Source organism: Taurulus bubalis (assembly GCF_910589615.1).
Source record: "Taurulus bubalis genome assembly, chromosome: 10".
NCBI classification, from domain to species: Eukaryota; Metazoa; Chordata; class Actinopteri; order Perciformes; family Cottidae; genus Taurulus; species Taurulus bubalis.
Window position 1 is genome coordinate 10,030,622 of NC_136598.1, and position 22,913 is coordinate 10,053,534.

At 41.0% G+C, this 22,913-nt stretch overlaps 4 protein-coding genes across 4 annotated transcripts; 3 read left to right on the top strand and 1 right to left on the bottom strand.

The window, feature by feature from the left end:
* Nucleotides 1-185: 185 nt before the first annotated feature.
* On the top strand, nt 186-605 carry thrsp (thyroid hormone responsive; the record flags this gene model as incomplete). The annotated part of the gene is made up of 1 exon (XM_079225120.1): nt 186-605. The coding sequence occupies one exon, from the start codon at nt 186-188 to the stop codon at nt 603-605; it is 420 nt and encodes a 139-aa protein (XP_079081246.1).
* Nucleotides 606-913: 308 nt separating this feature from the next.
* On the bottom strand, nt 914-2,570 carry ndufc2 (NADH:ubiquinone oxidoreductase subunit C2). The gene is made up of 3 exons (XM_079225109.1): nt 2,356-2,570; nt 1,690-1,833; nt 914-1,099 (listed from the first exon to the last, which is right to left on the bottom strand). Exons 1-3 carry the CDS (start codon nt 2,492-2,494, stop codon nt 1,050-1,052), a joined length of 333 nt encoding a protein of 110 aa, XP_079081235.1. The 5' UTR covers nt 2,495-2,570; the 3' UTR covers nt 914-1,049.
* Nucleotides 2,571-3,180: 610 nt separating this feature from the next.
* Nucleotides 3,181-5,925, top strand: rab30 (RAB30, member RAS oncogene family). Its single transcript, XM_079224428.1, has 5 exons — nt 3,181-3,302; nt 4,557-4,655; nt 4,742-4,825; nt 4,963-5,146; nt 5,556-5,925. The coding sequence occupies exons 2-5, from the start codon at nt 4,563-4,565 to the stop codon at nt 5,804-5,806; spliced, it is 612 nt and encodes a 203-aa protein (XP_079080554.1). The 5' UTR covers nt 3,181-3,302; nt 4,557-4,562; the 3' UTR covers nt 5,807-5,925.
* Nucleotides 5,926-8,326: 2,401 nt separating this feature from the next.
* Nucleotides 8,327-21,944, top strand: prcp (prolylcarboxypeptidase (angiotensinase C); the record flags this gene model as incomplete). Its single annotated transcript, XM_079224827.1, has 9 exons — nt 8,327-8,506; nt 11,686-11,826; nt 11,913-12,014; nt 12,608-12,789; nt 13,847-14,004; nt 15,946-16,118; nt 17,915-18,082; nt 18,209-18,396; nt 21,654-21,944. The coding sequence occupies 9 exons, from the start codon at nt 8,327-8,329 to the stop codon at nt 21,865-21,867; spliced, it is 1,506 nt and encodes a 501-aa protein (XP_079080953.1). The 3' UTR covers nt 21,868-21,944.
* Nucleotides 21,945-22,913: the final 969 nt, after the last annotated feature.

The following is a 22,913-nucleotide window of genomic DNA, read 5'->3' on the forward strand; positions in this document are numbered from 1 at the left end:
AAGAGTTTGACTCCACAAAGCACCCCTAAATGAATCAGGTGATACATTTACATAACCACACTGATCAACCCACCTGTGCTCATATAAATTCCCCTGCATCTGCTCTCTGGGCTTTGCGCTGCACACTGCTTCCTACTATAAGCCACCACCGCACTAGGAGCAGCCGACCACATCCAGCTGGAACCATGCAGTCTGCCGAGGCCAAATTCAACAAAAACAGCCTGCTCTTGGCTCTGAGAGGATACAGCTCAGCTGTTAGTGACATGGAGCAGACCATTCTCCTGCCGAGCCTGCTGCGAGACGTGCCCTCTGATGAGGCGTGGGACTGTGAAGCTACAGAGGAGTCCTGCAGAGACCTGTATAGCAACTATCTGACACTCAAGGCCATAAGAAACACAGTGGAGAGCAGCCTGGTTCTCCTGGACGACCACAAGGCCAAGAGCAACACAGCGCTGAGCAAGACCCTGGAGCCTCTCCTGGACACAGATCCTGAGACTCTCTTCCGCTTCCACCTCAATGGACTGTTTTCTGTGATGAGTGACCTCACCAAGAAGACTCAGAGCCTTACTGTGAAATATATGGACATTATTGGAGTTGCATATTAGAAAGCTTGTAAGATATGTGGCAAAAAATATATAATCTGGTGTTTGTAAAAGCGCTTTATGTAGCAAAGTCATCTGATCATGTCAAATGTCTGAAGTGTTTACATTATGTAACCCAATGCTTCTAACTTAATGGATATGGAACAAACGGGCATGGTAAATAATGATCAATTCTGTCTCTTCACAACTAAGATAATCCCTTGGAAACTATGGTGAGGAGATGTGTCCAAATGTTGATTGATTAAATGATCATGAGACAAGAGACCAGTGTTCAAGGCCTGATTTATGTTCAAACACACAAACGCATCATGCTTATTCTTGAATTAAGGTTTTTATTTTATTTACACAACTACTCTTTTCACAATGAATGACATTTTTCACAAAAAAAGACCACTTATGACAGATGGTAGTCGACAGGTGTTGTCCTCTCTCACCAGCAGCCAACACTTAGCGCACTGGATGGAAAGGCTCGACGATCTCGGCAAAGGTCTTTTTTTCTGGTGAGATAAAAGAAACGGAGAGAAACCCTTTGGTTACACACATACATGGGCCACCCAAATACTACAAAAGGTGCCCCACAAACTATACAGCTTGGGGCTTCATACCCTCATATTGACCACATTTTAAAATCTAAAGATGTTTTAAAGTTTGTGGTCAACATATGATTACTGTTAATGATGGTGTAATTAATATATATATATATATATATATATATATATATATATATATATTAGTGGCACATATAATGTGCAAAAGAACAAACCAAGGAATGAAAAAAAGGTAATACAAAATATGCTGAATGAGATGTATCCATACAGAGTAGTGCATGCTTCCATCAATAAATGTAAAGATAACACCTCTGACCTATCGTTTCCCCTGTTTAATGAAAGTCCACCTGACAACTATCATGCCACAATTATTCATCAAACACCATTAGTGATGTTCAATATAATTTGCTTAACTTCACAGACAGGGGGAAAAGGTGGGGCTCATCAATGTCCGTTCAAGTCGTGTATAATAACTAAATATCAAGAGACATGCTGGAACATTGACCCTGAGGACAGCTGTATTTGATTAATTAGCTTACCCTTTGCTGCAAATTCCTCTGGGTGGAGTTTGATATACTCGTTCATATCTCGATCAAGTTTGGCGAAAGTGTAGTTTTCATATTTTGTAAGGTGGTAGCCGATGAACCAACCAATGGTTGCCATTAGAAATTGTCGGTGAACACCTACAAAAGGCAAGCAAGACAGATGATGTGATTGCATTTCAAGCACACAGCATGACAATACTACAATGTGCATTTTGCAGTGAAAACCCAAATACAAGCTATGATTGTGCTTATGTGGAACCTCAGGCTTGCACATTATACTTTTTTTTAAAACTAAGAACGTTCAAGTCTCCTGGTAGGGAAATTAAATTAAATAAAGTTAAGTATATCTGATTGAATATACAGTTTGGATATTTAAAAAGGAAGCTCTGAAATCTGATCACCATAAAACATACATACATACATACATACAAATATATATGAGACCAGAAGAAATTAAAATGAGCAACCCCGTACACTTTCAGCTACCATAATGATGGGGTCATAACAAGTTACTGCTGTTTCATGACACACCAGGTCGATATTTTGTTGTCGTTCACCAGTTTGTTTACACAAGTTTGTGTTACGTCACATACGCTTGAGTGGAAAGTGGAACACCGCAGACATAATAAAGTCTGAAAGACAGCTAACACACATGCTAACCTGCTTTTAGCGGTGGCCTGTGGTTAATGGCATTATGAAGCATCGCGGTGCACCAGCCGACACCTGCGAGCCACACCGAGTTCCTGTTGGCGAGTGACGGAGGAGGGAGAGACTTCCCAAGGTCTGGAACGAACCCCATTGTAAGAAATCCACCTTCAATTCCGATACCCAAGTGACCTCCCAGCTGCCTGCGTTTACTTTTCGGCTATCACCTCTTGGAGGAAGTCAAGGGCATGCTGCGCAACCACATAAGCCGTCCGGGCACAACACACGAGAGCCGCTTCAGTTCCGCCTATTCTGTTTCCTAGCAACCAACACCAGAATACTTTCCATTTAGCGAAGAGGAGATTACTTTTGGGTAACATTACTATGATTGGTTGGCATTATCAAATACACATACAACACTCTTACCCACATGCGTTTAAAGGGATCGTTATATGAAACTATGCTTGCTGTAAAAGCTAACTGACGGGACCACTGACGTTAACGTTATCGTATTGTGTTAGTAACAGTAACGTTACTGTAGCAGAACCCCCTTTGCCTGTCTGTATTTAACGTGTGTATCTTTGTTATTTGGTTCAGCTAATAAGTTATAGAGCAAGTTATGAGCTGAGCACCTGCGAAGTTTCGTTATAAACATCATAGAATAAAACAAGTATTGTCTCTATGAAAAGCAGTGGAGTAAAAGCATCACAGTCGACAACGCTACAGCGCCACAGAAAAGCCCTGAAGCGCAGTACTGGAGTAGATACGGAGTTACTTTGCGCGTGAGCTGATGACATCATCGAGTGCAGTCCTCCTCCTCCTCATCACTCAGACCGCTGCTGAGCTGCTGAGGATACACAGCCAGAGGAATTATGCCCTGCCCAGCAGCGGCTCTGCCTGTTTGATGAGGTGACCTATGCATACCAAGTAGTTCTCAGTCCGGGGATCTCCCCGTGTTTTTGGTAAGTGACAACTATTTACAGACTATATCCTCGGGGGCCGAATCGGTTATTTCTCTCCTGCATCTGCAGACAGCGCCAAAATGGCTCGAGTCACACCACGGTAGCTGCTTGTTGCTACTGTTGCTAGCTTCGCCCTAATGGCTGTCAACTCAAAGACCTAAAACGAAGCATTATGAGGAAGAGATGTAACGTCAGCTGAGATGAGTTACTCGTGTGCAAAATGCTACAATGTTACTTTCCTCTACAAAACCAGATGGAACGACAAAGACGGAAATGCGACACTAAGGAACAATGTGCAGGCGGTTTCAGTTGAATAAAAGCCCTCACATATGGTTTATTGTATCCAGGTTGTCATCCAGTGCACCACGTCGTCTTGCAAGCAACAGCTTGATTTCTGGAATTGTTTTTATTTTTGTTAATTTTCACAACGAAATGTGTAGTTTTCACGCACGTACAGGCCCGACCCCCTCTGTGCGGCACTGCAGAGGATTCTAAAACGGTATATTATTTTTGCCTGTTTACGTGCGTTTTATTTTGCGTGCGTGGACGCTGAGGACTCGAGATCCATGTGCTGCACGTATCGGGCTTCATATTGCAGATGTTTTGCTTTCCAGCCTCCGTGGCTCCATTATCCCCCCAAAAGTGGTGCACGGCCCCCCTAAAACTGCGCTAAGCAGAACTACAATGTGCACGCATCCCACGGCGTTCAAATGGGAGGAAAACAGCAGAGGTGTGAAATGGGAACATCTTGTTTGTGCTGTTCTCAAAGTCTGCTCAATGTTCCGAGTCATTCATGATCACAAAATGCGATTTAATAAACAGTGGCGTAGAGAGGTGTAACCAAAAACATGAATGCACATTATATTGAACTGACACTTGATGAACATGGCCAATTGGTTTAATTAGAAAATTGACATTTCTGTTCATCATACACTTCCCAGCGTTGTCGTATTTGTGCAAATAAGCTCGATCTGAATTGAAACTTACATTCTCTTGATATGACCCAAGGCATATTTAACACGCAACTGCTCTGGTTTGTGTTCGTGGGGATTATTTAGGTCAGATGTCAGCTGCGATCCCCTGGGCATGCTGGCCTTTACACCAGTTGCACAACAGTTTGGTAGTTTCCTCAGCGTCTTCTCTGTCTGTCTTCAGTACTTTTCCGGAGAGAAATGTGATCGCTTTGGTCGAAGGCAGTAATTTCATGTTAATGCTTTTACTCATCATTCCTTTGTTTCTTTATTTTTTTCACAGTTTAACATGAGCATGGAAGATTATGACTACCTGTTCAAAATAGTTCTGATAGGAAACGCTGGAGTGGGGAAGACATGTCTTGTCCGGCGCTTTACTCAGGTTTGTATCAGTCTGAGCTTTTGAGTTTGAAGTTATTGAATTGTGTTAGAGTATTGGACTATACATATTTCTGTTTTTTCTTTCAGGGCCTTTTCCCACCAGGACAAGGGGCTACTATTGGAGTAGATTTCATGATTAAAACTGTGGAAATCAAAGGGGAGAAGGTCAAGGTACACAGACATTTATTTATTTATATATATATATATATATATATATATATATATATATATATATATATAAAGATGCCTTTTACTTTTTGTAATCATTTTGATGAGATGTTGCTCATTTCCAGTATTTTGTTTTCCAGCTGCAGATATGGGACACAGCTGGACAGGAGAGATTTCGCTCCATTACTCAGAGTTATTACCGTAGTGCCAACGCCCTCATTCTTACGTATGACATTACCTGTGAGGACTCCTTCAGGTGCCTTCCCGAGTGGCTGAGGGAGATTGAGCAGTATGCCAACAACCAGGTGGTGACTATATTAGTCGGTAAGAAGCTTTATTTTGCATTTGGATAACCGATGGACCTCTTTCATCATCAGGCTCATTGTGCATTTTGAGAACACTGTGAATAATAGTGTGCGCTATATTTGACTGGAACTGGCCTGTTTTTTCAGAGCCCACGTGAAATGTGAGCGCGAGTGAGCAGTTTATGAATAGATTTGCAAAAGTCAAAGCCAGCTTTGTTAACATACATGTGATTTCACCTCCTCGGGAAAGAGATCTGGAACAAAAAGCGAACACACTTTGTTTTTATCCCTCCCACACATGCACACTCGTACACCTCCATTTCCATCTGTCTCATCCACACCCACAAGTGTGAAGAAGGACAACCTGCTTTGAGATGAGGACCCACATTCTTCCTTGTACTCACAGACGAATGTTGTGTTTCTTGCAGGTAATAAAATAGATTTGGTAGAGAAGAGAGAGGTTCTCCGACAGAGGGCGGAAGACTTCGCTGAGACTCAGAGCATGCTGTATCTGGAGACCTCGGCCAAAGAGTCCGACAATGTGGAGAAACTTTTCCTCGACCTGGCCTGCGAGCTCATTCGCGAGGCCAAGCAGAACAAGCTGGATAACAATGACACTGCCCCGATGCCCGGTGAGGGTAAAACCATCAATTACTTGAGCTGCTGCAACCTCAATTAGGGAGAGTTCAGACTTATGGCCATGTCAATGTGTAGCCATTAACTGTAGAGGGCAGATGGCCGAGCCCCAATGCCTCTGTCCCTCGAAGGTGGCGTGAAGCCACTTCTTATTCCCGTCATTTCTAGTCCCATGCCTTTTTAAAGCTGTACAAGGGAGTTAGTCAACTTTAGTTTGGCCTTCCAGGAACAAGCATTTTAGATGTTGCCAGTATTGAGAACTTTGTCCTCAATGCAACAGGCTGTAAAGTATGTCTGCCTGATGCATCCAGGAATCAGAGTAGGGCTCCATTTTGTTCTCTTCATAGTGAAATGGCATAATTTTCCTGTTTGGGCTTTAAGATCCATTTTCATTAAACATCAGTATTCACCAGCAGTATTACGTGAGTAAAAAGTTCTACCAGGTATTTTGTTACAGATTCCGCATTGCTGACAACAAGGGTCATGATCACAGGAGGTTATCAGTAAACGGTAACTTAATGTTTACACACAGTACATTTTTTAGATTACCAAGTCTGGTCGAGTTGCAAAAGAAGTTTTTGCAAACTTACCCTAAAATATGTTGCACAATCAGTTATTCCGACTCAGTCTTTTGCTCTAAACATTGCTTAATTAGCTTTCATAATCTCATTTCTGTGTAGTTATTTGCACCCGTCATTAAAAACTGTGAAGTATTTGTTCCCAACAGAAGATTTTTACTTGCTGCTAAAATATGTTTTTGCGTTGGATAACATAAACTGAAACATGCGTATAAATACTACATTGAAACAATATTCTGTGACGCCATTATTATTATTTTTTGCATACTTGCAGTGCTTGCGATTAGTCGGTTGATATAGTATGAAGCAGTTGGGAAGGCCTCAGATATTGTCAGTATTAACAATTTAATCAATTGACTTTTTTATTTGACTCTCAGCTGTTATTTTTATCCATAGACGTGAATATTTCTGCCTTCGTTGTTGCTGCCTAGCGATTAAATTGTATCACTTCTTATTTGTTTAAAGGGGTATGTTCATGTAGTTTCGTATGACTTGTACTTCATATACTTTTATTGTGAAATTTCTTGATTGTCCAGCATGTTTTGCCATAATTTGTAGTGTCTAACTTTCTTTCATATATTTGCCATAACTGTAATGTACTGTATTGCACAATGCCATATACTGCACACGTATTATTTTTATTGTAACATTTTGTTGTACAGACTTGTAGTACTTTTTGGCACTTTGCTTTTATACTTTTTATTTTCAGTAATCCCTTTGTACAACCGGCGAGCATTTTGTTTTGCCTTTTACCTTAGATTTAACAGCAGTGATTTATTGTTAATCCCTTGCATATTCTTGTCAACACAATATGGGAAATACAAAGGAAAACACTATTTGGATGTTGTGCTTCTTTTCCTTTTATGTACGAAATCATTTCATAAAAATAATTCATATTGCTGTCACCACTAGAGGGCAGCAAACACTCGTGATTTTAAATGCACCGATCAACAAGGTAGACTGTACACTTTGTTATACTCCTGAGGGACCGCAACGAATAAATACATTATCATATATATATATATATATATATATATATATATATTTTAGTATTGAAAAATGCATGTTAAATCAGTTATTTAATCGGATAACTGAAGTAAATAAACCGAGAAGCTTCGGTAGATGTTGGTGTTCACTGGAGGAGTCGGAGCTGTGTGAGACTATGGATAATATTATGAACCCAGGCACGGGGGCGTTTGATGTTCCGAAGTGTGTGGGACTTCCTCAACAAGTATAAAGCAGCACTAGTGGTTATTTCATTGGTGGATGGCGGAAATAGTAAATGTTTTCACAGACACGGAGATAAGCCCCGCCCCCTTTCCCCAGCGAATGGTTGTGAACAAATGAAAAACGAATTAAACCACAAAGTCGAGCGAGTAAACTCAGGCGAAAAAGCGTTGCGAAAATTCGCAACTCTTTTGGCGTGAACACGGCATAACGCTTCTTGTTTGAACAGTTCCGGTATATATTTTCAAAATAAAAGCACCAACACAAAAGGGATTTTACCCTCAAACCAAATGCAGCGAGGCCTCGTTAGTGCATAGCATACATGTATATATGGTATATCTCTGCTTACTAGCACTTCTTATACACAGTATATGGCTTAGCATCAACGACGTGCACACGGGGAACCTCAAACTCCCATCAACCCTTGCGAGATTTGAGTAGGAATCATCTGCCTTCTGCTCGCAATGCTTACTGGCTGCTAGCCGGCTGCTACAGTGACATTAAAGTTGTTACAACATGTTAGGAAGACGTTGAACCTGAAGCCTCCTGTTGCTGCCCCGCTTCCCACCCCGTGTCGCTAAATATAGGTCACAAGCTGTCTGAACACACCTCGCTGGATTTGCTGACAGGCGAATCTCACTTCCTTTCTTTGACGGGACAGGTCTTCTCTGCCCAGTGCACGCGAGCAGGGAGGGACCACGCGTCCTCCGACTTATCATGTGCTGAAGATCAGTGTCTGACAGTAGTAGATAGCAGCGATGAGGGCCGGCTTCGGGACGCAGGTATTGGACAGAGCTGCAGCGACCTGCATCCTCGCGCTCTGCCTCGGCTGTTTGCACGTGAGCGCCCTCAAGTCGCGACTGTTCACCCGGCTCGGTGGTCCGTCCTCCTCCACCGAGACCCCCATCAGCTATGACACGTTTTATTTTGACCAGAAGGTGAGTGTGACGTTCACCTCTATGATTTATTTTAACTCATTTGCTTTGTGAATAGTATGTGTTTTTCAGATATGTTTTGCACTGGCTTCTTCCTCCTTTATATGTCTTTCTGTTTCACTTCACTTTTAAATGTGTGTTCTGCTGAATTTAGTGGAATCATTTGAATGAGTAAATATAATTTAAATGAGTACATTTAGTGGAATCATTTTAATGAGTAAATATAATTTAAATGAGGAAATATGATCCCCATACAATGGCCCCTGACAATAAAATAATATAGTGAGTATGATCAGACTAGTGTTATACTGTCAATATGATCAGTATCGCTTGCTGACTAATATCTGCATCACTTGCTCTTTCTAAAATGTGAATGCGCTTATTCCGTAGAAGTTGTCCATGTGTTTAGTCTGCAGACAATAGGAGTTTCCTGTAGTGAATGGGAAACCATCGCATTTGATTCTGTTCCTGCCAGCAGAACTGTAACTATCCCTCCTGGCTTCCTGCCTAAAAAGGTCTCCGGGGCCAAGTGAATGTGTAACACTTTGCCTAATGGTGGAGGGGTTCAGAGATCTTCATCCAAGCCTTTCCATTTTCCCATTTGCTGTGACTTCATGGAGAGTCAGATTGCACGATGAGTTCATGCAGTGGTACGCAACGCAGCGTGTCGTTCAGTGACTTGTGAACGTGAGTCATGCACACAGTCACAAGACCGTGCATGTGTCGAAATGACTCTCCTGTTCCTGCAGTCAGGGATGCTGTGAAACGGGAACTCACATTTAAAAACAGCCTGTGATCCGTCTGTATTTACCTTCTAACCTTCTGTTGGACATTTAAGCTTGTTTCTCTGCCAACAAGGACAATGCAGAGTTTTGCGAGCACTTTTCGAGATCCATATGTGTAGATACTGAAAAAAGTATATAAGGAAGGAAATAGAAACGGTCCCTGATGTTGTTGAGATGATTAATAAACACGTTAGAATAATACACAGATTATCATAAAGTGTTTATTACCAAAGCACACAATGTTAGGATTTTTAGAGCCGCACTGATTTTTTGATATATCATTGCAGCTGTTTTGATAATCCATTAATCATTTAAGTCAGTTTGATGTTCCAGAGTCTCAAATGTGAGGATTTTCTGCTTTTGATTGTGTCACTTTGGCCTCCAGAAAACAGTTAAAACAATGTTCTGATGTTTTGTAGACCGGACATTTAGTCGCTGAATCAAGAAGATAATCGGCTGATTAATCTAACATGAAAATGTCTGTTAGCTATAATACAAACAAACTGCTGATAATGTGTATATAAACAGGACAGTATTTGGAGTCGGGGACAATGCTCTATACACCTGGTCCAGCCCACGGCATCCGGCCCAATCAGCCACGTTGAAAAGAAGATGAAGACCATTTCCTCCCGTCTGACGTCCATTGTCTTGTCTGATGCGCTTTCTTTTGCCCATCAACAACTAATTATATGCTTCTTCTAGACAAGTACACCAAATACAACCCCTGCAATCCGCTTTTTAGTAGTGGTAGCAAGTTTGCTGTTTTCTTGTTTTTTTTTGTTCCAAAAGACTCATCAATCATGCTGCCTTTCTCTCCACTCTCTGTGGGACGAGCTGCTGTGAGGAGTTCACTAAGTCATCTCTGAGAGGAAATCCTCCTGACTGCATTTGGCCTCCAGACAATGAATGGAAGTGTCCTTTAGCATCCTCCCAATTAACTGTTGTAGTTTACTGGAGCTTGTTGCTTTGCTTGTTTCCCTCATGTCTTCACTTGATCGACTGTAACGCAACAGGCAGTCTGTTTTCCTGTTGAATAGTCAAAGTTCTGGTCCAGTAGATGTTCAATATGTGAATGGAATTTTAATTGGAACAAAGTGCTACCTGCAGTCGCCACATGGTGGCACTACTCATCAGGGTGTGGATTTGTTATGAAACCCATCTTGTTGGGTTTTGTGATGTGCATACTGAGTGGGTGAAAATGGGGGAGGGAGGGGGGGGGGGGGGGGGGGGGACCCTGTGTATTCAACCACTTTAGTTTGGCATTGAGATCATAGTTGAAAGGAATATTTGCGCTGCAACATCATTAGTCTTTCAATAATTGAAGCGGTTCACTCCCAAAATCCGACATCTACCATTTTAAACTCCTGGTATGAGTAAAAAATAACGAATAAGACAAAATGAAAACATTACTTAAAAAAAAAAAAGAATACAAATATTTTCAATGAACATACAGCTGTTCCAATGTTAAGAACATTTTGACATTACACTTTGGATGACTAACACTACTGAAACCTTTTTAGCTGCCAAAGTGCCAAACTTTTCCTTTTAACTGTCTCCTGGTCTCCTCACACTTAAAAGCATTGCCAAGCGCTAAGGAGTCGAGGCGTGAATGAACACATTGAGGCCCCAGAATCTTTTTGGTGTCACCGGCTCATAAAATTGCTGCCTCCTTTGTGTCCACTGAGGAGGGAAGTGAGCGAGGAGGGGGAGATGGGAGGGGGAGATAAAAACAAAACAAAAACATTTTGTGTTAAGTGTTGGTGCTGTTTCAAGGGGTTGGACAACTCGACAGCCTCATGGGGCCGTCGTCTCTGTGAAGTTGTTGGTTTTCTCTCTGCTTTTGTTTCATAAAGAATACAGGAAAAAAAATAGTTGAAAGGGGAAGATACCCCAGTATCCCTGAGTTTGGATGAAAGGATATCTCGGAGCTCATCTAAAGTGGAACTAATGTGGCATCCCTTGTACTGGCTCCAACATATTTTAATACAAATTGGGGCTAATTACTCCAGAATCCAACCTCGGGACTGTCATTCCACAAATTGGCACAGGGCCATGCATCCACTGATCCATCCAACTCAGAGTAGTGTGTGTGTGTGTGTGTGTGTGTGTGTGTGTGTGTGTGTGTGTGTGTGTGTGTGTGTGTGTGTGTGTGTGTGTGTGTGTGGGGGGGGGGGGGGGGGGGGGTCCACTGGACTGCAACCGCTATGTGTAGATTTTAACATCCCTAAATTATTGACTGATAAGGGACACTACAATTTTGACCGTTACATGTTGCACATTTAAGTGAGTGAGCCGCACAGTTCAACTGCTCTCAGTGTAGCTGAATTGTGTCTGAGATCAGCTTGCGTAGAGTACATCGAAGATTCTGCACTAATTTCACATTTTTATGTGTCACAGATTGATCATTTCGGTTTCCTGGAGGATGGCACCTTCAAACAGAGATACCTTGTGGCCGACAAACACTGGCAGCAGCCCGGAGGACCTGTTTTGTTCTACACTGGCAATGAAGGAGACATCACCTGGTTCTGCAACAACACTGTGAATATCCCGCCTGTGACCTTGTATTTACGCTGCGCATGTAACCCCCACTCTTTATTCAGCGCCCGGTACAATTTTCTCTGTAGGGCTTCATGTGGGAAATTGCGGAGGAGTTGGGCGCCATGCTGGTTTTTGCAGAACATCGCTATTATGGAGAGTCCCTGCCTTTTGGACAAGACTCTTACAGTGTAAGTGAAGATGCAGTGTTAAGCTGTGTTAACACTAAACACGTTGCGAATTTGAGCGTGAGTAGATTACATGCAAAGTCAATGCACAAACGTGATAGGTTGCGAAAAAGAGAATTTTCCGTAGTTTGATGTTCCGACGTATGTGGAATTTACACAACAAGTGTAAAGCAGAACTAGTGGTTATTTCCATGGTGGATGGCGGAAACGGTAACTGTTTTTACGGAGATAAGCCACGCCCCCTTTCAGGCGTGAGTAACATTCGAAACGCGTTTGGTGTGAACACAGCTTTTTTGTCGCGCAAGTAAACTGACACGGTAAATGCGGCGCGAATATTCGCAATGCTTTTGGTGTGAACGCAGCATTACACTTGGAGTACATCTAAGTCTGATTCAAATCTGATTACATATGGTATATGCATGTTTTTTCTCCTTTTCTGGGTCAGTAAGAAATTACCAGTACTAACAAAATCATGCCTTGTATATTTATTCCAAAAGTATGGTTTACTGTCAGTGCCAGTAAATCATTTGTACATGTATTCATATATATCTTTTGAATGTCTTATTTTTATAACAATACTGGTCACCCACTTGCAGGACAGCAAGCACCTGAACTACCTGACCTCAGAGCAAGCCCTGGCAGACTTTGCAGTGCTGATCCAGAACCTGAAGAGCTCTTTACCTGGAGCTCAGCAAAGCCCTGTCATCGCTGTCGGAGGTTCCTATGGAGGGATGCTCGCCGCCTGGTTCAGGATGAAATACCCCAATATCGTTGTTGGGTAAGACATTGGTGCTGGTCTGGGAGCCCTATTAGGATGGATTCCCCCTCAGATTTAGCGGGCATATCCCGTAACATTCGGGTTATAAGCCGCTACTTTTTCCCCCCTCAACTTTGACCCATGCGGCTTAAATATCGGTGCGGCTAATTTGTGGATTTTTCCGATTCTAAATTTAGCAGCAGTTGCAGAGACATACAGTACAAAATTCCCGTGAATCCCAGCCACCCTGCTTGTCTCTCCGCCGGCACCCACCGACAATGCCATCACGCTCACCTGAGTAGGCGATGGAAAACAGGTCTAATGGCGAGGGAATCCCTGCCTCTCCCACCACCTCCACAGCGTGCGAGCTAAGGAGCCAGTGCGCGGCGCGCTAACGACCTAACGAACACTGTTTGAGTAAACAACACTGAAAATTCAGCACAAAAATAAAAAGTATTGTCAGCGTTAGCTGCAGCAGTGTGGCATTTGTTATAAATGTATGTTGGTACATTTATGTTCACGTATGTTTAATGGATGTTCATAACAAATAGTACATGTAGAGACTGCATCGGGAGTTTAGAGCATGGCGGCCCGAGGAATAAAGGAGTTACAGTTAAGAGCGGTTTGTTCTCACGTCTCGTGTATTTAAAAACACGACAGCTAGCTCCCTGACAACCACTGAAGATAGCGGGAGAAGCCCCTTCTCGACGCGTGACTCGGGCAGCGAGGACACGGGCAGAAGCAGCAGCAACAGCGGCTTATAAACTGCCGCGGCTTGTTTATGATTAAATACAACTTTTTCTTAAAATTTTGTAGATGCGGCTTATAAAAGGGTGCGCATTATAACCCGCATTTTACAGTATGCATGTTTTTAGCTCCAAAAGGTAAAGCATATAGGTTTCAGCTTGGTGACCTGAATATCAAACAACGCAGCGTGCTCCTTGCTCAGAGCAATGGCAGAAGTTTGAGACATTAGACTGAATCAGCGATGCATTAACTTCTTCAATGCCTTGAGTACATGTTGCAAAGATTATCTCATATAATGGAAATGTTTTTTTCCTTTTTTATTGTATTTCAGTGCTCTGGCAGCTTCTGCACCTATATGGCAGTTCACTGGGATGGTGCCATGTGGAGACTTCTACAGAATAGTGACACAGGACTTCGCCAAGAGCGGGTATAACTGTGACGCAAACATCAGAAAGTCCTGGAAGGCCATTAACAATGTCTCTTCCACTGGTAAGTTGTACAGTCACGATGGGTTGATTTATCCTATCTGTTATATTGTAGTGAATATGACTCATTTGAATTATTCAGAATGATCCAGGAACCATGTTTATATCTTATTTAAACATGGTTCCTGTATCATTCTGAATAATGATGAGGTGTGTATATATATATATATATATATATATATATATATATATATATATATATATATATATATATATATATATATATAAGAGAAAGCCTCCTGGACTTTAAAAGTTTCTGCACGTTTGTCCACATCGTCCTACATTTGTGGGTTTGATTCATTGTCTGCTAAAGCCTGAAACCAGACAGCTGTTACTAAAACTTGTTATATAAAGTGGGTATAAAGTCTGGAGCCTCTCCACAGCACAGAGAACAGATTGTTATGTGTGGATCCATAAAATTTACAACCTGCATAACTCAGACTTCCTCAGTCCTTTTTAGTATTCAGCTCGGATCAGAATAAAAGAGTTTGCTCACAGGATCCTTTGGTACATTTTCCATCTTCACAATCCTAAACTATAGGAATACGCGTTATTGCATTGTGTGGTACTTTTTATCATTATCACACCATTGGCGGTTATAGTATACCAATATATTATATATAAATAACTTATAACAAAGGCTTCATAAGCTGTAATTAATGGCTTGGTTTATTATTATAAACATATACCAATGCTTTATTGAACAGGTATAAGCTTTTAATAACAATAACCTTCAAATTGCCAGGTCAGAGAGAATCCTCCTCTAACATAACAGTTTGCTTTAAGAGGTGCCCCTTTTAGATTAATTTATAAATGAGTGTAATACCTTAACTTTCTGATGAATTCAAATAAGTTACAAAGACAAAGAAAGTGTTATGTTGGAGGATGGTAGACCTCAACCTGGCAACCCAAAAGCTTATACATTTTCTATATAGGGTACCCTGTTAGAAAGTGGTACCAATTTCTAGTCCATTGCTTTCATCAAATATTGTTTGATAAAGTTTTAAGAAGAATGTAAAAACCAAAAGAATAATTTATCCACATGCTGTCAGTGATGTGCAATAGGGATGTAATCTGTTTGTTTATTTGTGTCAAGTATTTACTGGAGCCAGGGCATTCAGAGGCTGCATTGAGATATCACAGCAATCTTAAAAAGAGTACCATCTCCTTACAGTACAAGTAAGCAAGTACTGTAATCGCCTGGTGTTTGTCACAATGATAAATAATACAATGAGACAGGGAAAACATCCGGGGGATGGTACTTTGTTAGCCCATCACTGTGACCCAGAAGCTTCACATAGATGGATGATGCCTGTAAACTTGTGTGTATGTTGGCTTTTGTCTGGTAGTGTCTGTCCCAAAACCTTCTGACTACTGAAACAGTTAAAAAGGATAATAAGAATTGTGATATTTTGAAAACCAATCGGAGACTTTAATATGAGTAGAAATTCACTGTTTTATTTAAGTTTGATGGTTAAAGTAGAAGGAATTTTCACAGGAATTAATTTGGGTGGCAGATTCATAAACAGCAGAAGGTTGCTCCACTTAAAGGAACAGTAATATATTGTCAGACATGGAATGTAATAAGTTAATGTTTTGTGTGTATCACCTGAAAATAAGAATCTTAGGGTTTGTCACCACACTGATGCACATAATACTAACGTTTTCTGTGCATAAATATAATATTTGCTCCTTGACTTTGACTTTGTCACTTAAACAACGATAAGATAATGGTTATTTTATATGCATTTTGCAGCTAAACCTATCATGAGGTTCTGATATCATACCTGTGAAGACTCTTAGGAGCTGTAGTCGTTAAATGCTGGACAAAATATCCTTTGTTTTATCTTAGTTAAAACGACAATGTCAAAATCAAAGTTTAGTACCCAGCAGTAGACATACATGCAGCAGTGACATTTGATCATTTTTTGCTCTCTTTTGACAGCGTCTGGACTTCGGTGGCTGTCAGAAGAATTCAGTCTCTGCACCCCGCTAAAAAACGAGAATGATGCCATCGGCTTCAAAAGCTGGCTTCAGGAGACTTGGGTGAATCTGGCTATGGTGGACTACCCCTACGATGCCAATTTTCTGCAGCCACTTCCTCGCTGGCCGATTCAGGTACAAAGACCCACCAGTAAAATAACATGTAAAAGAGAATTTTGGGATAAAAAAAAACAGATCCAATAACATTTAAACTCCAATTCAACTTTAAATGTACTTACTGCCAAAGGTCTTCACTTTATTGCAACTTTAAATTGTGTTTGCCTTCGGTTAAGCGCCTGTCAGCCTGTCCTTGATTGAAGTGAATGTGCGATTTAGCCGATTGTGTTACACGTGCTTGTTGTGGTCTTCCAAGCTTTTGTTGACAGCAGCTGTCAATTAACTTCATCAATATTCATAAGGATCTCGTTTCTTTTAGATTTTAAGTATTCTTTAGATGAGCAGCTACAAGTAAGCCACCGTTCTTTTCTTTCTCTCGTACCAATGGTCCTTTCATCTGCACACTCCGTTAGATCTCTGAGGTGTTCCTCTCGGAACGCTCACATGGCGCCACAGAAAGAGAACATTTGGCCAGAGCAGCTCATGAGGCCATTAAAACAAAGGTCCGCCACCCTTGATTGAATGAGACTGGAACCAATACTTCACTGGACACTTGATGAGAAAAAATAATGGCATAACTTGCCAAAATTGAAAAAAAGAAAATCATGTAATGTGGCAATTCTTTTTTTTGAACTCTCCTCACTACAAAACGTCCTTCGTTTTCATGTGAAAGAGCTTGTGGCAGTATAGTGGCTGTTTGGCTGCTTCTGATTGACTTGGACGCAGTGTATTCCACCATCACCTTGACATATCACGTGCATAAACCAAGCTCTGCTACTGACCCAGGACTCTGTTTGGGGCGTCAACACGCCTCCGTACAGCAGACTCACACTAAAACTTTTACTCGTGTGATACATTTTCTTCTGCTTATTTGTTTATCATTTAGGCTCTGAATAGATCCAGGAGCATCACGTCAGTGGAAATAAACACTAAATGGTCATTATGAGTTTTTGGGCTCCTTGCCTTTTAATGTATGCGACCCCTATGGGTGGTTTAAGCGGTTTAGGCAGTGGGTGCAAAGAGGAGCTTTTTTAATGACAAAGCTAATGTGATTATCTGAATGAGTGTGAGAACGGGGTATTGAGGGCTTAGAGGAGGGAAATCTGTTGGCAGAGATGAATGTATAAGCCTAATCCTATCTGAAAAGTAAGGAGAAGATGCTTTGGAGCAATTGCAGTGTTTTTCTTCTCTTTTTTTCACGGTATAAATCTTTGGTTGGACATGTCTGTGGCCCTCCTCATCCATCGACCACCAACTCCTCCCCAGCCCGCAGACAAAAGCCTTAGTAACAGACTCCACACTAGCGCAGCTCCCCTCCAACCTCAGGACAAGAAAGCCCAGTTTGTCTGCCTCACAAAGAGGGCAGAACAACAGCCGTAGCCAACTCTGCTGCTGCAACCATAACAACACACAGTGAAATTAAACAGAGGCTGAAACTCAAATATTTATCATCCACGCTATTAATTCTAAGGAAATCAACCATGGTCAAACAAAATAGTATTAAGGAGAGCAACATTTAGGCATTGGCTATAAGTAAATGTGCGCTTTTTCCTCCCCGTGCCAAGATTACAGCGATAAATTCAAGTTCATTCCGGGGAATTTCACATGCAAATTAGGCGCCACTACTTTTTATGTGGAAAAACACTTTATGGGCCACAAGAAAGCTCCATTCTTGTAAACAACTTGGATGTAAGGTCATTAGATATTTATATTTGTCTCTTTTAATTGTATCTAAAAAGGAAGGGTATGAAGCTTAACACTCGCCTGAACTCTAATGTAATCACAAACCTAATTGTAATGTTATATTTTTCAAGGTTGTGTGCAAGTATCTGGCTTTGGATCCCGCTGTGTCCGACTACCAGCTGCTGCACGGCGTCTCCCAAGCAGCAAAGGTCTACTACAACTACACCGGAAGCTCCTCCTGCCTCAACACATCTCAGACGGCAACCGGCAGCCTCGGCGCCCTCGGCTGGTTTTACCAGGTGCGGTGACGCAGAACGCGGGGATCAATCTCGTCATGCTAAATACATCGAAGCACACACGTGTCAATCGAGCAGCTTTACCTGTCACTATGAATACACGTTCAATTCCTCATTCCTCATTTCCAGGCCTGCACGGAGATGGTGATGCCCATGTGCACAGACGGCGTCCAGGACATGTTTGAGCCCGAGGAGTGGAACTTCAAGGCCTTCTCTGACGAGTGCAGCGCCATGTTTGGTGTGAGGCCACGAGCGGACTGGGCAGGCACGGTCTACGGGGGGAAAGACATCGCCTCGCACAGCAACATCATCTTCAGGTAAACGCGGCTTGTAAAATGTCAGGCTTAGACAGGAAGTTTCCTTGCTTTGTCTCGGGCAGTGAGAGCCAGTGGCGTCCCTAGGCTAAAACATCCGGCTTTAGCCCCGGATGTTTTTTTAATTAGCCCCGAATATTAATTTAAAAAAATAAAAAATCTTTTTTTTTATTTTATTTTGGTGATGTCATTAAATTAAACTTGTTTCTCACATGGACAACTTATTTATAACTCTAACATGCTACATATGTGTGTGTGTTCTGGTTTGTATGTTGCCCCTTAAAATTACAATCCAATAGCCTATCATCATACTTAACCTTAGGGCACTAGGACCTTGGGGAGGCTGCTGCGCTGGCTTTCTCACTCTGTAATGTCTCTCATCAACCACAGCAGGATTACACCAAGGAGTTTATCTCATAGTAAACTACACCAAGGAGTTTATCTCATAGTAAACTACACCAAGGAGTTTATCTCATAGTAAACTACACCAAGGAGTTTATCTCATAGTAAACTACACCAAGGAGTTTATCTCATATTAAACTATACCAAGGAGTTTAGCTCAACGTAAACTATACCAAGGAGTACCATCATACAATATTTATCATTCGATAATTAAGATGTACTTGAAATGTTTTTATTTTTTATTTTTGTTATTCATGTTTTTTTTTTACTATTGAATGGTATATTTGACACTGAACTAGTTCATCTTTATCTCAGTGATAGTGTCCAAATTAGCATAAAATATCATTGGTTTGTAAAAACTACATAGACAACAAAATAGATCAAAATCTTATTCCCTTCTGCTCAAAATAAAACAAGTAAACAACTCAAAAGTTGACACTGTCAGGTCCATTCTCTATCCACGTCACTCCCAAATCCATTGGATTTGGGAGTGACGTGGATATGAAAGCTAGTCTTTCCTTTACAAGCAGGAAAAGTATTTCTCTCTCGTTATTTGAGAAAAGTTCATATTTGTGTTCACTATGACCCTGAAATTCTGTCTCTTCTGTTATCATATACTGAATGAATGCAAGCAAAACTACAGAGCAAAATCACACTCTTTCTGATTGAACCAATCTATGAACTGTCTGAAACAATGGATAAATTAAATATAATGAAAAAAAATTGCCGCGCGTAGCGCGCGCACACATGCCAGTTCTCTAGGGGCAGTGTTGGGGTAGTTACTCAGAAAAAGTAACTAGTTGCAAGTCACTAGTTACTTCTGAAAATTGTAACTAGATTACTTTACTAGTTACTGCATTTGAAAAGTAACTTCACTACTAGTTACTTTACTTTTTTTTTTTTTCAAACATCATGGCCCTTTTATCACTTTATTTTCAATAAAGGGCATCTCTTAGCCTTTCCACAGAGTGTATTGTAAACATGTAAAACAAAATGGCATATAAAACTCAGCCATTAACTTGAACGAACATTAACCCTGTTCACACTGTCTGACCAAAGAAATATGCCTCACTTTAAAATCCACAAACAGGATACAAGAGGCTGTGTATGGTGGGGAAATTCAGGTCAAACAGCATAACACATTGAAAACAGGCTTTTGGAAACATGAGACCCCACTAAACCAAATGGGGGCCTACTCCTAAGAACAAAACCAGCTTGTTATAGGAATCATTGTAGTGGTTTAAGAAAAATAGAAAAATTAATGGCACTTTTTCCCAAAAAATAGAAACAGAAATGCACTTAACCCAAAAAATAGAAACAGAAAATGCAATTAAATAAACAGAAAATCCAATTCATCTTTGCCTAAATAAACAGAAAGTGCACTATATCCTATGAAGTTTATCATTTTTCTCTATTCTTCAAAATAGCGATTGTATCGCATGAGTAAAAGTCTCTTGAATATTTTATCCGACAGCCTGTTCCTCCTTGGGGTCAGAACAATACTGCCCAGGCTGAAAAGCCTTTCGACAGTGTTGTAACTTGTTTTATTACATGATTTACTCTTATTGTGAAGAGCATGTAAACAGGAAGTGCTTTTACTTTGAAGGCAGAAAGTACAATGATACGTGCTTGTTGACGCTAACTAATGTTGATGTTACGTGTGGAAAAGATATACATGTCTGGTGCAAGAGCGCGTTCTCAATGCTTTATCAGTTGTAATACTGCAGTTCACCAGTAGAGTGATTCCGTTCATACCAGACGTGTCTTGTCCTCATTAGAAGGCCCACGTCATTACAGACAGGTGCACTTGATGGTATTGGAGTGTTGTATTGATTTGCAATATCCGTAATCCTAGGGAACCTGGAGAGAACCTCCCAGTTGGATCCGGGCACTCCGTCTCCGTCTCATCCATTCCCCACTTCCCTTCTACGCCCCAGCAGCTACGTCACTCAAATCACTCAGATCGAGTTCTGTGATGATTGTTCATGCAGGAAGTGTTGTGTGACTCGCGCGCCACTAAAAGAGAACTTTTCGGGCTGGTAAAAATGTCTTGAGTAACGTAGGAACGCGCGTTACTGAGGTCTAGTAAAGTAGTGTAGTTACCAATATTTTGAGTGTAATGCGTTACTTTACTTCATTACCTATACAAGTAATTACGTTACTGTAATCCGTTACTTTGTAGCTCTTTACCCCCAACACTGTCTAGGGGCTAAGCCCCCCCCTTTCCTTGAATCCTAGAAACGCCCCTGGTGAGAGCCATTCAATGTGCTGATTTTGACTGGCTTCGATTGCAACAAATTAAGAGCAGCCACAGGAGGTAGACAGAAGTATGTAAAAACGTGGCTCAATCCCAAACACTAAAGTGGGTCTTGTGCACTTGAATACCAATTAGCAGCTTTTGTCAAGCTATGAAAAAGGTCTGGCGCTCAGTTTTCAAAGCAACTCAAATAAATTGTCATAACATATCCCGAATATTAAAAGACAGCTCTGACAAAAAGGACCAGCAGCCACGTGGGATGTTGACAGATACTGACACAAGACCTACGTGGACCCACGTCTGCAGCAGTGTTGGTTTAGTCAGAATTAAAGTGTTTTATTATTTTCTTGTGTTTTTATTTGACTTAATCTCTATTAAAGTGTGTTGCCTTATTTGTATTGTATGGTGCTGGTGTTAAAAGAGGCTTTTTCAGTGCTTGCTTACATTTACCTCTTGAGAAGCTAGAGTAGCCCAGTAGATAAAAAAAAAAAAAAAAAAAAAAGACTAATAAGGGGTTTTACTCTATCCGCTTTATGCCAATGATGCTCCATGTAAACACCCTTATATGTGTCTGATCACCAACTCTGCTGTCGCATTTCAGTAATGGAGGACTGGACCCGTGGTCGTCCGGTGGTGTGATCTCCAACATAACAGATTCCCTGGTTTCCATTGTGATCCCTGATGGAGCCCATCACTTGGACCTCCGCTACAGCAATGACCATGACCCACCTTCAGTCAGCGCTGCCCGGGCATTAGAGGTGATGTACTTTCGAGAGTGGATCAAGCTGGCGAAAAAGACACCTCAAACCTCTTAGTCCCTAAAAAGCAGCACAATGTCACCCGACCCAGTTTGCCTCGCTTTAATTCACGTGACAGTATTTCACAAGGTGCTCCCATCATTCTGCCAAAGTTTGTGCCTTTTTTTTTTTTTTTTTATGTTGTGGACAATTTTCTTTCTTTACATTGAATGATGACCTTTTTTATAAAAAATGTTCAGCACAACTCTTGATCTTAATACCAATGTCATTAATCACGTGAGAATGTTATTTTCATCGTAAGTGTATCAGACTTTAATTTTCTTTGACCTAATGAGACACACTCCATTTCTTTATGCCAAATTATACTTTTCCAAGGGCTTGGCGAGGCACTTCATTATTAGAAATAAGTGAGATTGACTTTGACACCTTCTTTGTCTATACATTTAATCACATTATTGTCATCAAAAGACTGGATCTTCCTCATTTTGTTCTTTATCTCCCATGTACGTTTGCCAAAAACCCATGAAGGCCTCTCTGCCTCCAAGCTTGTGTTGTCTTGTTGTCTTACAGTGCTACAATCAGGGATATATTTAGTTGTGAGCATCTTTAATTACATTTTTGTCTTTCAGTTTCATTACAACTTGACACCCTGTATTTTTGTTGTCTGTCTGGTTGATTAGTCATTGTTGTCATTCAGGTGTATTTCTTATTTCAAAGTAAGTGTATCATCTGATTTTGCTTTTTAACACTTAAAGAAGTCTCAGGAGAAAAGTTTGGCACCAAATGGAAAGACAATCTAATTAAAAGTTTTTCTTTTAATATCCTCTGCACAGAGTGTAATATTAAACTTAATTTCTTATTGTTCACAGTGCCTTCCTCGCTCTTTAGGTTTTCTATTTATGTCTTATGCCACCTTTTCTATTCATGTCTTATGCCATGATATTGTCATATAATCTTTCTAATATTTCCTATTCATATAAGGGTGTAACTGTTACTCTGTCAAGCCAACATTTTGTCACGTTTCAGAGAGATCAGGGCTTTTAAGTTACTTCCACCGAGCAAGATTTAATAAAAACCCAATCGGCGGAGGCCAATAAAGTCAG